This window comes from Engraulis encrasicolus, chromosome 13 (genome assembly GCF_034702125.1).
Source record: "Engraulis encrasicolus isolate BLACKSEA-1 chromosome 13, IST_EnEncr_1.0, whole genome shotgun sequence".
Lineage (NCBI taxonomy): Eukaryota > Metazoa > Chordata > Actinopteri > Clupeiformes > Engraulidae > Engraulis > Engraulis encrasicolus.
In genome coordinates this window covers 20,888,602-20,901,871 of record NC_085869.1, presented here as the reverse complement: position 1 = coordinate 20,901,871, position 13,270 = coordinate 20,888,602, and the positions used below count along the sequence as shown (strand labels likewise).

Sequence of the window (13,270 nt, the reverse complement as noted above, 5' to 3'; positions counted from 1 at the left end):
ACATACACGCATGCACGCACATGCTCACACACACATGGATACACACGCACGCACGCACACACGTGCACACACACACACACACACACACACACACACACACACACACACACACACACACACACACACACACACACACACAAACACGCACGCACACACGCACACACACACACACAGCAACAGCAGCAACAATGCTGAGAGAGAGAGAGAGTATCAATAAGACCACGAGACAGTCATGAACTTCGGAGGGCAGAAAAATAAACTTAAATCAGGAGAGGTTCAATAGCCAGAGATGACATTTACAGTAAAGCACGACCGCTGCAGTAAATTTATGGGTATACCTGACTGGTCTATCCATGCTCTATGATGTGTGTCTGGACATGTGTGTGCTTGTGTGTGTGTGTGTGCGAGACACAAAACAGACTGGGTGTGTGCACGCTTGTGTGTGTGTGTGTGTGTGTGTGTGTGTGTGTGTGTGTGTGTGTGTGTGTGTGTGTGTGTGTGTGTGTGTGTGTGTGTGTGTGTGTGTGTGTCTGAGAGTGGAGGACGACAACGACGAGACCAACAGGGGAATAGAGAGAAGCGGAGAGATGAGAACGAGAGAAAGAGAGAGAGAGAGAGACAGAGAGAGAGTGATCAGAACAAGAGAGAGAGAGATGAGAACAAGAGAGGGAAAGAAGAACAAGAGAGAGAGCTGGCAAGACGGAAAGAGAGCGAATGAAAGAGAGAGAGCAAAGAGCATCTGTCTTGTGATGCCTCCACTATCATCGCCACTCTTAAAAGAACAAGAGAGGGGCAGTCACCAGGTGCGCATGAGATGAGGTGAGGTGAAGAGAGGAGAGGAGAGGAGAGGAGAGGAGAAAGGAGAAAGGAGAAAGGAGAGGAGAGGAGAGGAGAGGAGAGGAGAGAACAAGGTAGAGGAGAGGAGAGGAGAGGAGAGGAGAGGAGAGGAGAGGAGAAAGGAGAGAGGAGAAAGGAGAGGAGAGGAGAGGAGAGGAGAAAGGAGAGAGGAGAGGAGGAGTAGTACGGGACGGGGAGCGGGGGAGAGTCAGAAAGAGGGGAGATGAAGGTAGGCGAGGAGAAGGAAGGCGAGGAGAAGGGAGGAGAGGAGAGGAGAGGAGGGGAGAGGAGAGGAAAGGAGAGGAGAGGAGAGGAGAGGAGAGGAGAGGAGAGGAGAGGAGAGGAGAGGAAGAGCAGTACGGGACGGTGAGCAAGAGCGGGGGAGTGTCAGAAAGAGGTGAGATGAAGGAAGGAGAGGAGAGGAGAGGAGAGGAGAGGAGAGGAGAGGAGAGGAGAGGAGAGGAGAGGAGAGGAGAGGAGAGGAGAGGAAGAGTAGTACGGGACGGGGAGCGAGAGTGGGAGCGAGAGCGAGAGCCGGTGAGTGTCAGAAAATGTGTGTCCTGTGGCCGGTCCAGGATAAAGCGTCCCTGTCACAGGCTGCACGGCTCCCCCAGGGCCGGCGCTGATTAATTGGGCTGTCCGGCCCCTGTGATAGTGGCTACTTTAGCACGCCGCGCTCCTGGGGAAACTCACCCCTTCAACAACGACCGATGTCCCCTTCACTCTTACTTCTGTTCTCTTTTTTTGCTTGAGAGGAAAATGAGGGGAAATGGCGGGGGATGGAGGGGGGGGTGGGGGGCGGAAGAGAGGAGGAGAGGTAGAGGGGAGGGGAGGGAAGGGAGGGGGGTGGGGGGTGATGGGGTGGGGGCCGCCAAAAAAAATTGAGCTAAAATTAGATGCCACACCGTCACCTCCAACCAACCCAGCACTCCCACTCCACTCCTCCTCTCAATCTGACTCTCCTTTGCCTTCTTTCCCTTCACACAAATTACACTCTCTCTCTCCTTCCCTTTTGCTCTGTCACACACTGACTCTCTCTCTCTCTCTCTCTCTCTCTCTCTCTCTCTCTCTCTCTCTCTCTCTCTCACACACACACACACACACACACACACACACATACTGACTCTCTCTCTCTCTCCCTCTCTCTCCCTTTCTCTCTCTCTCTCTCTCACACACTGACATTCTCTCTCTCTCTCTTTCTCTCTCTCTCTCTTTCTCTTCCCCTGTTCACTCCAAACTACAAACCATCTTGCATCAGCACCCCCCTCACCTTGCCAAGGGGCTGCAATGTTTCTATGCAGGCGTGTGGTGGCAGGACAGAGCATGGTGTGTGTGTGTGTGTTTGTGTGTTTGTGTCAGTCCGTGTGTGTGTGTGTGTGTGTGTGTGTGTGTGTGTGTGTGTGTGTGTGTGTGTGTGTGTGTGTGTGTGTGTGTGTGTGTGTGTGTGTGTGTGTGTGTGTGTGTGTGTTTGGGTAGACAAACAGCAGGCGTCTCAGCGTGTTCACGCCGCCCGACTCTCCCAGGAACTCCATCACTCTCAACAGATGCTTCACACGCAGATACGGATGCTGACTTTCTCTTCTTCTTCTACTCCCCCTGTGTGTGAGGTTTTTTTTTCATTTATGTATTTGTATGTGTTTTTGTCTAAAAAAGACCGGAACGGAGAGATGGAGAGACCAAGACAGAGGAGGGGAGGGAGAGAGAGAGAGAGAGAGAGAGAGTCCCCTGCGTTGTCCATGTTGCAGGTAAGAGCTGTGATTGAGCACTGCTGTCCCTGGTAAATGGCCACAGAAGGGGAAATGCAGCAAACGTTGACATTGGCCTGCTGCTGGAGATATTTTGTCATATTTTTCTCCCCCACTTGCAGTTCTACTACTCTACTTCATTTCTGGTCAGTCTCTCCCTTCCCATACCCCATGCTGTGCTTGTTTGTCCTCTTCACAGTGGCCACTAGGTAGGAGGCCTAGCTAAGCGAATACCGGGAGTGAGTCAAGACTAATCTATTTATGGATCGCCAGTACAAAGCAAATGTGCAAATAACATCAAAGCACTTAAGTGAACTTCAACTTGCAATCTGCAAACACTGCCTTTGCCATTATTAAGGATGGAGCCTGTTCTCCACCATAGTAAGGATGTAAACGTTCAGCACCCCCAGACAACAACAGCCGTGGCAAAAACAGCCCTTTGTCTAAAAAAAAGAAAAAAATCCCTCCTCCATTCCACTCACTCCCACATGTTCAACCTCCAGCAGCCAGTCAGCCAGGCAAGGTCAATTGCCCTCCCCCGCCCCGCCCCGCCCCCCTCACCCCAATCCCATCCAGTGCTTTATGTACCTTTACACCTGGCATTATTTCAGCTCTGCTGCAAGGTGACTGCTTACGCTTCAGAGGGTTCGCCTATCTTGATGGCCGGCACAGTACAGCGCAGCACAGCACAGTATGGAGTGCAGCACAGCGAAGCGGAGAGGAGAGCATCCATAGACATGTGCAGGGAAGCTGACAAGGGGGGACATAGGGGGCAGTTGTCCAGGGCCCAGGAAGAGAGGGGGCCCAGAATTGGGTTTTCATTGCAATGGACTTATTGGATGGGGGGCCCTTTCAGATGACTTTGTCCTGGGCCCAGTAAAAGCTGTCAGTGGCCCTGGACACGTGCCAGACACAGACAGCCAGGTATCCTTATTAGAGGCCAGGGTCAGGTCTCTGTTGCATAATGTCTGATACACACCTCGTCGTTTTGAATACATTTTTATTACCGCTCTAATCATTACTCCATCTCTGCGTGATGCAGCTTTTGGACCTCTGGCCCAAACTGACCTTAATGAGTCTCTGGTACTCTTTCTCTCTCTCCTCTCTCCTACACCCCCACCTTTCTGTCTTCCTGCCCTCTGTCTCGCTCTCTCTCTCTCGCTTTCTCTCTGTCTCTCAATTCCCTCACTCCCCCGATGCCTCTTTCACAAGCGCTCTTTTGACTGAGCGTGCTCATTTACTAAAGGTCATGCTGGTGAAACATCATTTTAAAGGACAAACGGAAAGGAAGATTTAATAGCCATCACCGCATATAATTTCCAAAACTCCTATGTCTGAACAAAACTGAACCAGTCCAGCAAGTTTAACATCAATTTTGTTGTTTTTTTTCCTATTCAGTGACTGATTTGATGTTCTGTCTGTGTTAGGATTTTAGATAGCGTGAACTTTGAATGGCTTTGCGCGGCAGTCAATATTCAGCGAGGCCTGTCATAATTGCTCTAAATATGCAGATTAGCGGTTGGATATTTTCAAAAGGATTACAAAAGAAGAGAGAGACAGGGGACCGTCGCTCAGCCGCCGAGCTGTGAAACACGAAGCGCTTTCACAAGGGCCCGAATCATGCTTGCACAAGAAAAGTTTGTCACCCTATTATTACTCTTTTATTTGCTCATCTTTTATTACGCAGCCAACATAACAGTGTGAGCGGGGCAAGACTAAAACAACTTGTTGTCAACCGCGTCTGAAAGGCAGAACAAGTCGAGGAGCATAAATTTGGGGACGGCAAGGCACAATTAAGTGACTTTGAATTCCATGCATGCGGTAATGAGTGTGTTTTAGCAGAGATTAGCCATATATGCATTGTCATTCTAATTCACCCTTTCTTTTGTGGACAATTGAAAGCGGAGGATGGAAGCGGAAAAAGAGGAAAAGAGGAAAAAGAGAGGCAAGACGAGTGTGGAGGCACAGGCAACTGTTTGGTAGAGCCCGGCACACAACGCAACTGACATTGTCAATCAAGATGGAGGGAGGATTCACTGGAAATACTCAAAAGGCCCCAGTCAGAAAAGACTTGGTTTTGAGAACTACGTACACGGCATAGAAACCGCTTAATTGCAGCCTGACAGACAAGCTCTCTGGCTTGTGAGGGAAGCACAAAAGAGGCACTCAAACTTGTTCTTGCGTCTTTTCTTGCAGTCGAGTCGCATGCTGCTCGAGTCGAGTGTGCTGCTGCTTTGAATGGCATTTGTGAGTCACCATGAGGAATGATTTGAATTATGTTGATGTGGAGAGGTGAAATTGAAGTTCAATGCAAAACAATAGCTCCCGGCATACGGCTACTGACTGACATGCACTTATTTCTCATTCTTGAGACGTCCATCCTGCAGTACATCACCACTGAGTAGAGACGTACAGTATATCTCAAAATGCAACCAGCCATTTCTATTGACATTAAACAGAAAGCGAACTGCTCAGAATAACACTATTTTTGAAAACATTACACAGCCCCGCAATTAACGACAACACTTAACATAGAGCGGATCCCACAGAGTGTGCTTTTCCATTACTTATCAAAGACATTCAGTTCTTTTTCCCTGACAGCACAAACAAACACACCTGAAATGAATAAAGCACTGAAATGATTGCCACTGGTAAATGGTTAAGACAGCGCAAAAGAGGAGTAATGATGGGTTTTCAGCTATAATCATCTTGCCAAGCGAATACTGCGCACAACTTCATGGGCCCACCAACAAACAGGAGGGACAAATGAGTATGCTGTCCCGGGCACAGGGAAAGACACAGGGTAAGACCCGGGCACCACCAGCCCCCCCACCCCCACCCCACACACACACACACACACAAACACACACACACAGATTTGGGCTTGCATGCCCATGGGGACACCGGTTCGAGTCCGGCCGAGGTCATTTCCCAGCCCTACCCCATCTCTCTCTCCCGATCATTTCCTGTCTTCTCTCACACCGTCCTGTCATAATAAAAGCCCAAAAAGCCCCCAAAACATACTTTAAAGAAAAAAAAAACGAATTGGGTCCGTATTATATCGTAGGTATTGAGAAGGGAGACCTTGCAGATGATCTAATCCTGGGCCTGGTCAAGGCTGTCAGCAGCCTAACAGTGTGATTAGAAAGGGAAGGAAACACAGTGGAACAAAGTGAATTAATCAATGTAACCGAATTGGATAGATAGTAGCAACTCAAGTCTGAGAGATTGATAGGTCGATTGATCCATCTGCTTGGAGTCGATGTGGATCCATCCAACTGGCCTTTCTACCCATGCTGTTTATAACTGGTGAAGCCTTGAACCCGCCAACTAGTGAGAGGAAGCACTGGAGAGAATTAAAGCTTACTTTTCCTTCCATTCAGTAGATAGATAGATTGTTTATTTGTCCTTTCGAAAAATTGTTCTATGCCATTTTCAGTGTCAGATGCAGCATGGACAGCATGCCTTTCACAGGCTATGTTATAGCAAAATGAATGTGGCCGCGTGTGAGCAGGCATCTGTAACACCATCTCCTCATGTTTTTTTCTAACAGAGAAAAGAGACAAGCAGCGGAAGACGGGGAGATCATGGAGGCCATTGCTTTGCTTTGTTGCCTTTCTTCAGTGTCTGTGCCAAAGTGTGTAAACATTTAGATGGACTGTGAACTTCAGAAGTGCGCTCCAGGGATTGAATATCTTTCTAAGAAGCCTACACACCACTGTATGCTGTCTGCAACGATGACTAAACATTATCTTTCAAGATGGTATACAGTTATAGCTGATAGTATGTGTATCCCAACCAACATAAGGAGAAAAGAAAAGACGATTCAGTTAAAAGCAAATCCAGCACTAAATATCTGGCAGGACAGGCAGGACAACCAAAATGTGGTTATAAAACCAGCTAAATAATCAATATGTCTGTCCATGGTAGTTCATAGCATAAACCAGACAGCCTGAAACTCTTTTTGTGTACTGTAACCTACTGTGCAGACTATGGTTAGTCAAAGTCATTGTCACCTGGAATTGATGAAAATGACATACCAAAACAGCATGAAAGTTAAAGGACAAAACTAGAACAAGAGTTTTGTGGTTTCACGAAGTCTGAGATATTCCAAGTACCCTGCAGCCACCTCAAAAGCAATAAAATGCATTTCCCCAGCCAGCAGCAGGCAAGCAAAGCCAAACTGATCCGGGCTGTACTCAAGCAACTGCATTGGAGCACGCCACAGTGCCTGGCTCTGCTGACAAAGGCAAAAAACATGTCTGCGTGTGTGTGCCCTCCACCCCAACCGCTCCACTGAGAGGATGTGGCGTTTCCTACCTGAAGGTACATGCTTACAACGTGGGGTGTCGAATGAGGGGTGGTGGGAGTCATCTGGCCTCCCAGCATGTATGAGGGGGGGAACCACAGGTAGTCAGACTTCCCTTTACATGAGTAGGCCTATCATATAAGGCAGTCCATAAGAGCTGGTTTTAAACTTAATCCTAAAGACACTAGCCCTATAATGAATTAGCTGTTACCAGAATGGCAAAGACCAAATGTAAAGGCCCTGTGCACTGTCATAGTAGTGTAGTACTATGGTAGTTACGTTTTTTCAGTGACTATTACAATGTCCCAGTGGCGGGGACGGTGTCTGGTAAGGCAAGGCAAGTTTATTAAATAGCGCATTTCATACACAGGTGCAACTCAATGTGCTTCACAAAGTTAACAAATGTAAATGAAAGGAAAACAGGGAAATGAATTAGAGTAAAAAAAAAACATTTAAAACATTAAGATAAAACATAAGGTAAAAATAATAATAAAATAAAACATAAATAAACATAAAATGGTAAGGGGCTATATAGGACCCAGAATTTGGTGCTACGGCCTGCTTACAACCAAGGGGTACCACTGCTTACAACCAAACCCAGACCCACCACTGCATCCAACCAAACCACTTCGCACCACTTCGCACCCAGGCAGGTGCATAGCAGCAAATCGTGGGTCCTATGTAGGCTGATTATCATCGACTCTCAGGATGTTCCATCACGAGGAGGACGTAGCCTGGCTAGGCCTATATGTACAATCGGCTCCAATGGACCCCTCGGCCACATATCAACATAAGTCAGTCACTGTGTGGGCCCCCTCTATACATGGGAGGCCCTGGTAACTCAGTCACACTTTACCCCCTGTACGACATCCATGCACCCAGGACAAAACATTAAGTCATTAGGCCAACGTAAATGGCCCCTCAGAGTTGACTCAATAAATGGCAATGCTCATTCCTCTCGCACTCAGCAGCTAGACTCATCTTTGAATTGTTTGGACAGGAGAAAAGGGCAGTGTAGAGCTAAAGGAAAATGAGATTGAAAGCCAGTTTAATTGCCAGATGATTAATTTTCTTTGGCGCTAAATCTCTCCTCTCACTGACTGGAGTTAATCCCAGTTTAAGCGGATTAACACAGTGATATTTGTGTTCACTGGTCTTCCATCAATGTTTTCTGCAAGAACAGTAAGATGTCATTTAGTAGCCTCATTTAAATGCATAGCTTTTGCCACCAGGCTGAAAGTATATCAAATTATTCAGTTTAACAGGTACTGTAGATTATAGTACACAATGTACAAGATACAACACAATTTCATCTCCTACAGGCCTATTTCTTCACAACACATTGTTGTCGCTCGCCATGATGTAGGACAACACAAAATAACGTTTGTTAGGACAAAAATCACTTAACATACAACATCTAATGCCTTCCAGAATGCTTGAGTATTGTCTATTTAATTCTCAAACAAACAGCCTATCAATTAAATATACCTAATGCTAAATAGGGGGCACAATGAACACCTGCACAGAGTTTCAAACAACGGCAAACTGCTAGTCGCATATGCACTTCTCCGTCCTGGCGCTTCTTGGCACAAGTGCACCTCGTTACGCACGGCGCCTCACGCAGCTCTGGCAAGCGCACCCAAATACAAGCGGAGGGAATGCTTTCGTACACCGACAGAGACCAAAATCAAGTGATTCACACGTAAGTAGCCCTTAGACTCAATGGACAGACATGTTCGTGTCGTTAGATCAAAAATAACACCGCAAAAAAAACAAAACAAATAGATTGAAACACCGAGGAAAAACAGTCACCCCCTGCCTGAACAAGTCCAAATCTAAAACGCCTAAGTCCTATTCAGAACAATCATTGTCAACATCAACGAAAATAAGGTACATGTAATTACAACTCGAGAATAGTTTGGGAAAACGTTTAAAACATTCACCATGAAACTGAGCAGTCGCCTTTGCCATTTCTTGGATATTGAATTGGAAATACAGCACTGTGTGGTATCATTAAAAAAAATCAATACACATAGTTCATTAAAGAATTTCCTACGTGTCCTAAAATTTAAAAGGGGGGTATTCGTCAAACGTTTGCGTGTGCCGCGCAACCATTAGGCTATAGGACCACCGTAACGGGAGGACACTGGTCTCCGTGTCATACTACCACCATGTGGATATTTGAGTTTTTCAGCACTCAAAACAAACCTTTTATTTCGCTAGACCCTTATCGCATATTATACAGAACTCGATGTAGGATTCCATATCCGCATTTCATTTGTCTGGCTGTTTCCAGACTGTCAATTCTGAAAAATAATGTCGCTTCACAAATAACCACGACTTGTGACATATCCTCTTTACATGACTTGGGCATGGATAAAACAATGCAAGGGCAACTTGCTATTACCCTATCTGAAGATCTCAAAGCTATACCAGCTAGGGAAAAAAACACCTCCAAATATTTTTGGGGAAATAATATCACAGGCTTTCACAATCTGGAAACAATGTGTGGCAGATTGAGCGATGGGAGCAGAAAATCTCCCTGAACAAAACACATTTTGTTCAGCAATACTTATTGTTCTCCTAAAAAGCGACAGAAAAAAATCTGGTCAGGGTAAATTCCTTCTCCCACCAGGGACGGGATGAGAATAATAACGCTCCAGTTGGAAGAGGCGAGCGAGCAGCTTTGGTAGTGGGACACGTGTGATAGATACCGTTTCTCACTGCCTCATTCTTTGTAGCCTACATTCAACAGTGCCTCTATGCGCCCACACATCAACTGGTTTGCTGTTTTCATTTGCACTTTTCACAGCGATGTAAATGGCACACCGGAGTTCCATCCAAAAAATAACCAAATGAACCTGTTCTGAGCGAAGAGAACAGCGCTGCCTCTCAAAGGCGTCCTTTACTGCCGGTTGAAAAGTAGCACAATGATCTGTGAATGTAGTTTGAAAAGCCGAAGAAAGGAAACTCACTTTTCCCAAGAAAACGGAATGTGTGCTTCCTATGTGTATGCTATGAAATATGTTTCTAAAATACTGTTTGGATGAAACTCCAGAAAAAGAAAAACTAATTTCACCTCCTCAAATAATTGTGTCTGTAATTTTGGTCACCACGCAGTGCAAGAATTGAAAATACAGAGAACTGAATGTATTGCACTGCCAGACAACAGAGATATTGACAGGACGGCTTTGAAGTCAAGTGTCATGACAATCGTCCACATAGCGCGGGCAGAGCTGTCACTCACCTGACTGCGATGTGCCCATCCGAAACACGAGTGCGGTCAGAAGAAAGCCAAACAAACACGGAGAAGACGCCAGCTTCATTTTGGGCAAGAAGGTGGTTGTAACTCCTATAATTCACATGTCCAACACCATATCCCTTTTGCGGTTGTTGTTGTTGTTGTTGCTGTTGTTATTATTGAAATGAACCAAGTGTCAGTATCGGAGCGCACCGCTACTTTTAGGTACTTGTCCGCAAACTCTCCTTTATTGATGTATAGGTTCCTCGATGAACTGTCAAGAGTTTAAACCAGTGGCGTTTCGTAAGCGCACAATACAGTGGCTGGACTAAATCGCAATGCAATGCTCATGCCATTAGAACTACTGTCTTCAGACTTCAGTACGCAGACGGCTCAGCGGCTAGACACTCCCACATGCGAATACCCTCTCCCTCTCTTTCCAGACATTGGACTAGATTGGAGTATGTAGAAGTACTCGGAAACCCGCCCTCTTCAACTCGCTGTCTACTACTATTGGAATTTGAAGTCTTTGAGTACCTCCATTTTTTCTCCTTTGCGATACACCTGTCTGTCAAAGTGAAATAACCGCGCGCTTTCACATGCCCCGTGTAATAGCCCATCCATAATTACAAGGCAGATGAAGATATACATTTCAAGTTTAGCGTTGGTGTGCACTGTGCGTAATAATGGCAATGTAGGCCAACTAGTTGTGTATTGTTTTCTAGGTTTAGTGTGAAATTGTAACTCCGCTGGTGTATCTGCCTCGCATTGCGCACCTGCCTTTTGACAGCCAGTAAAGCTGTTATTTCAGTTTTGTTGTCAATAATAATAATAATAATAGGCTAATAATAAAGGCTGTTTCGTCCCTTTCAGTCTATTGTCCTTTCAATATCATTTCACTTTAACACCTCATTCACGGGGTTAGGACTTCCTGGAGATACAATATGTTGAAACATCTGGTCTTCCTCTGTGAGTGACAGCAGTGACAAACACCTGTTCTTAGAGGTCAAGCTGGAAAAAAATACGAACAGAAGTGGTCACTAAATGCCGCGCATAGCCAGCGTTGCTGAAAGTATTTGACGATTTTGGTGTTTCATACGTTGATGAGTTTCATTGGATGTGCCATGGTGTGCGCAAATCATGTCTGGATAACTTTTAGTCTCTAGGTTTTGACGTTTATGAAGCCTATATAGCCAAGCAGGAAAGCAGAGGCACCATGTCCTCTCCCGTGACATTAATGTTGACGCTTTCGCTAGGGGTGCGACTAATACATTCCCCGCTAGAGGGTGACAAACACTTGTGAAGAGCGAAACAGGTGTACGCTTTAACCTCCACCCAGTATCCAATAAGAGCAATTGCTATTAAGCTTACAGTGATGAACCAAGTGTTGGGTCTTGGAGAAACTGATTTTATACACATCAAATAGATTGTCAAATCTGCAACTTAATTTCAGACACACAACAGACGTTGTGTAAAACGTCTGTTGTGTGTCTGAAATTAAAAAAAGACCTTAAAATGGGAATGTAGGGCTTCCTTGAGATAACAAAAGATAATGTGGAGCTTGTTAAACGTGTTATACACTGTCAGTAATACAGCCCACTGCTCCACAAAAAAATGTTTAATGGATGGACATTGTCTGTGTCAATAAAATAAATAAATAAATAAAAAAGCGTCTCTGGAGAGGGCTCCTCTCATAACGATTCCAGCCACACAATATCCAAGTAATGAAGCAGCTTTATCAAACTGGGCAGAGCATATTTCCAACAGTGTCCGCGCATCCCCGGCAATCCCCCATTATCCTACAGCAATCATACACATGGGCATTCATATGCCGGCCACAGAAAGAGGCCCACCACCACAGCAGCACAGCTGAATGCACTTTCCTATCTGAACGCTGCAATGTGTCATATGCATAGCCAGCCGGCTCTTAGCTGTTTGTCATTTGGGCAGAGAGAGAGAGAGAGAGAGAGAGAGAGAGAGAGAGAGAGAGAGAGAGAGAGAGGGAGAGAGAGCTGGCGTGCCATTTTTACACACTAAATATTAGTCATAACAGGTCCTGGTCTCAGAGACATTTTATTAGAGTCCCTCGCTGGGCAATTAAAAAGGTTATGAATGATTTGATTATAAAATGCATTTATGGACTTCGGGAAATTTGTGGTGATGAAGGCTTTACAAGGAAACTGTAATCTGTTCTGGCACAGACTCCTTTGTGTCGAACAAATAAAACACGTACAGTACTGTACTCACCTGCTTGCAGAGACACATCTATGCCAATGGGGATCCCTTCTTGCACACTTGGCCTTTCCCAAGTCTTTGGTTGCCATTTGCAAGATCCACCCCAGTCACCACCAACCCCTACCCTCACTCCCCCTCACTCAGCTCATGATTATCTTCTTTAACCAAGCGTCTACTACACCAGGGTTTCCCAAACTGTGGTGCGTGCACCCCCGGGGGGTGCGCAGCCAGGCATTAGGGGGTGCGCGAGCTAAATAGAGCAATGGTGGATATGTGAGTTTTTATCCAGCATTAATGACCATGGAGTAGTTTTTAATTGTATGGTGCATTATATGCTGGAAGGGTCCATCTGAAGTGTAGTTTAACTTCTAGACTGTTGGAAAAGAGGATTCCCCAAAACAACTGTGCAGTGAATACGCAGTTAATATACTTGCGTGGCCATCAGCACACCAAAATATTCGCTCAGGGGGTGCGCGAACTACATTGAAATGTACAAGGGGGTGCGCAGGGGGAAAAGTTTGGGAACCGCTGTACTACACCATGTCAAACCATTTCCATTACGATCTAGTTAGGAGGGAATTCATGAATTTTACCTGATGGCCCTCTCAATGACATTGCATTTGTAGTACCTGCTGTAGTACAAAGATAGCGCATTGTGATTCGAGGGCAGATTTTGTCTCCTAGGTCAGGGTTAGTGTACATGTATGTCAGATGGTGTGGTGCTAGTCAACCTATTTTGAATAAACACCTCCAAATGCCCTCCTTTAGCCCCTTTACCTACACACACACACACGCGCGCGCGCGCGCGCGCACGCACGCACGCACGCACACACACACACACACACACACACACACACACCTTGCATAAATACACATATACAAAACATCCATTCAGACCTAATG

The 13,270-nt window shown here is 45.9% G+C and overlaps 1 protein-coding gene across 2 annotated transcripts in view; it reads right to left on the bottom strand.

Moving 5' to 3' along the window:
- Positions 1-10,510, bottom strand: part of LOC134460847 (receptor tyrosine-protein kinase erbB-4-like) — a 387,488-nt gene extending 376,978 nt beyond the window's left edge. For both annotated transcript variants that reach the window (XM_063213431.1, XM_063213432.1), the window contains exon 1: positions 10,139-10,510. In XM_063213431.1, coding sequence (XP_063069501.1) covers positions 10,139-10,217 — 79 coding nt within the window. In that variant the 5' untranslated portion in view covers positions 10,218-10,510. The remainder of the gene's footprint in view (positions 1-10,138) is intronic.
- Positions 10,511-13,270: the final 2,760 nt, after the last annotated feature.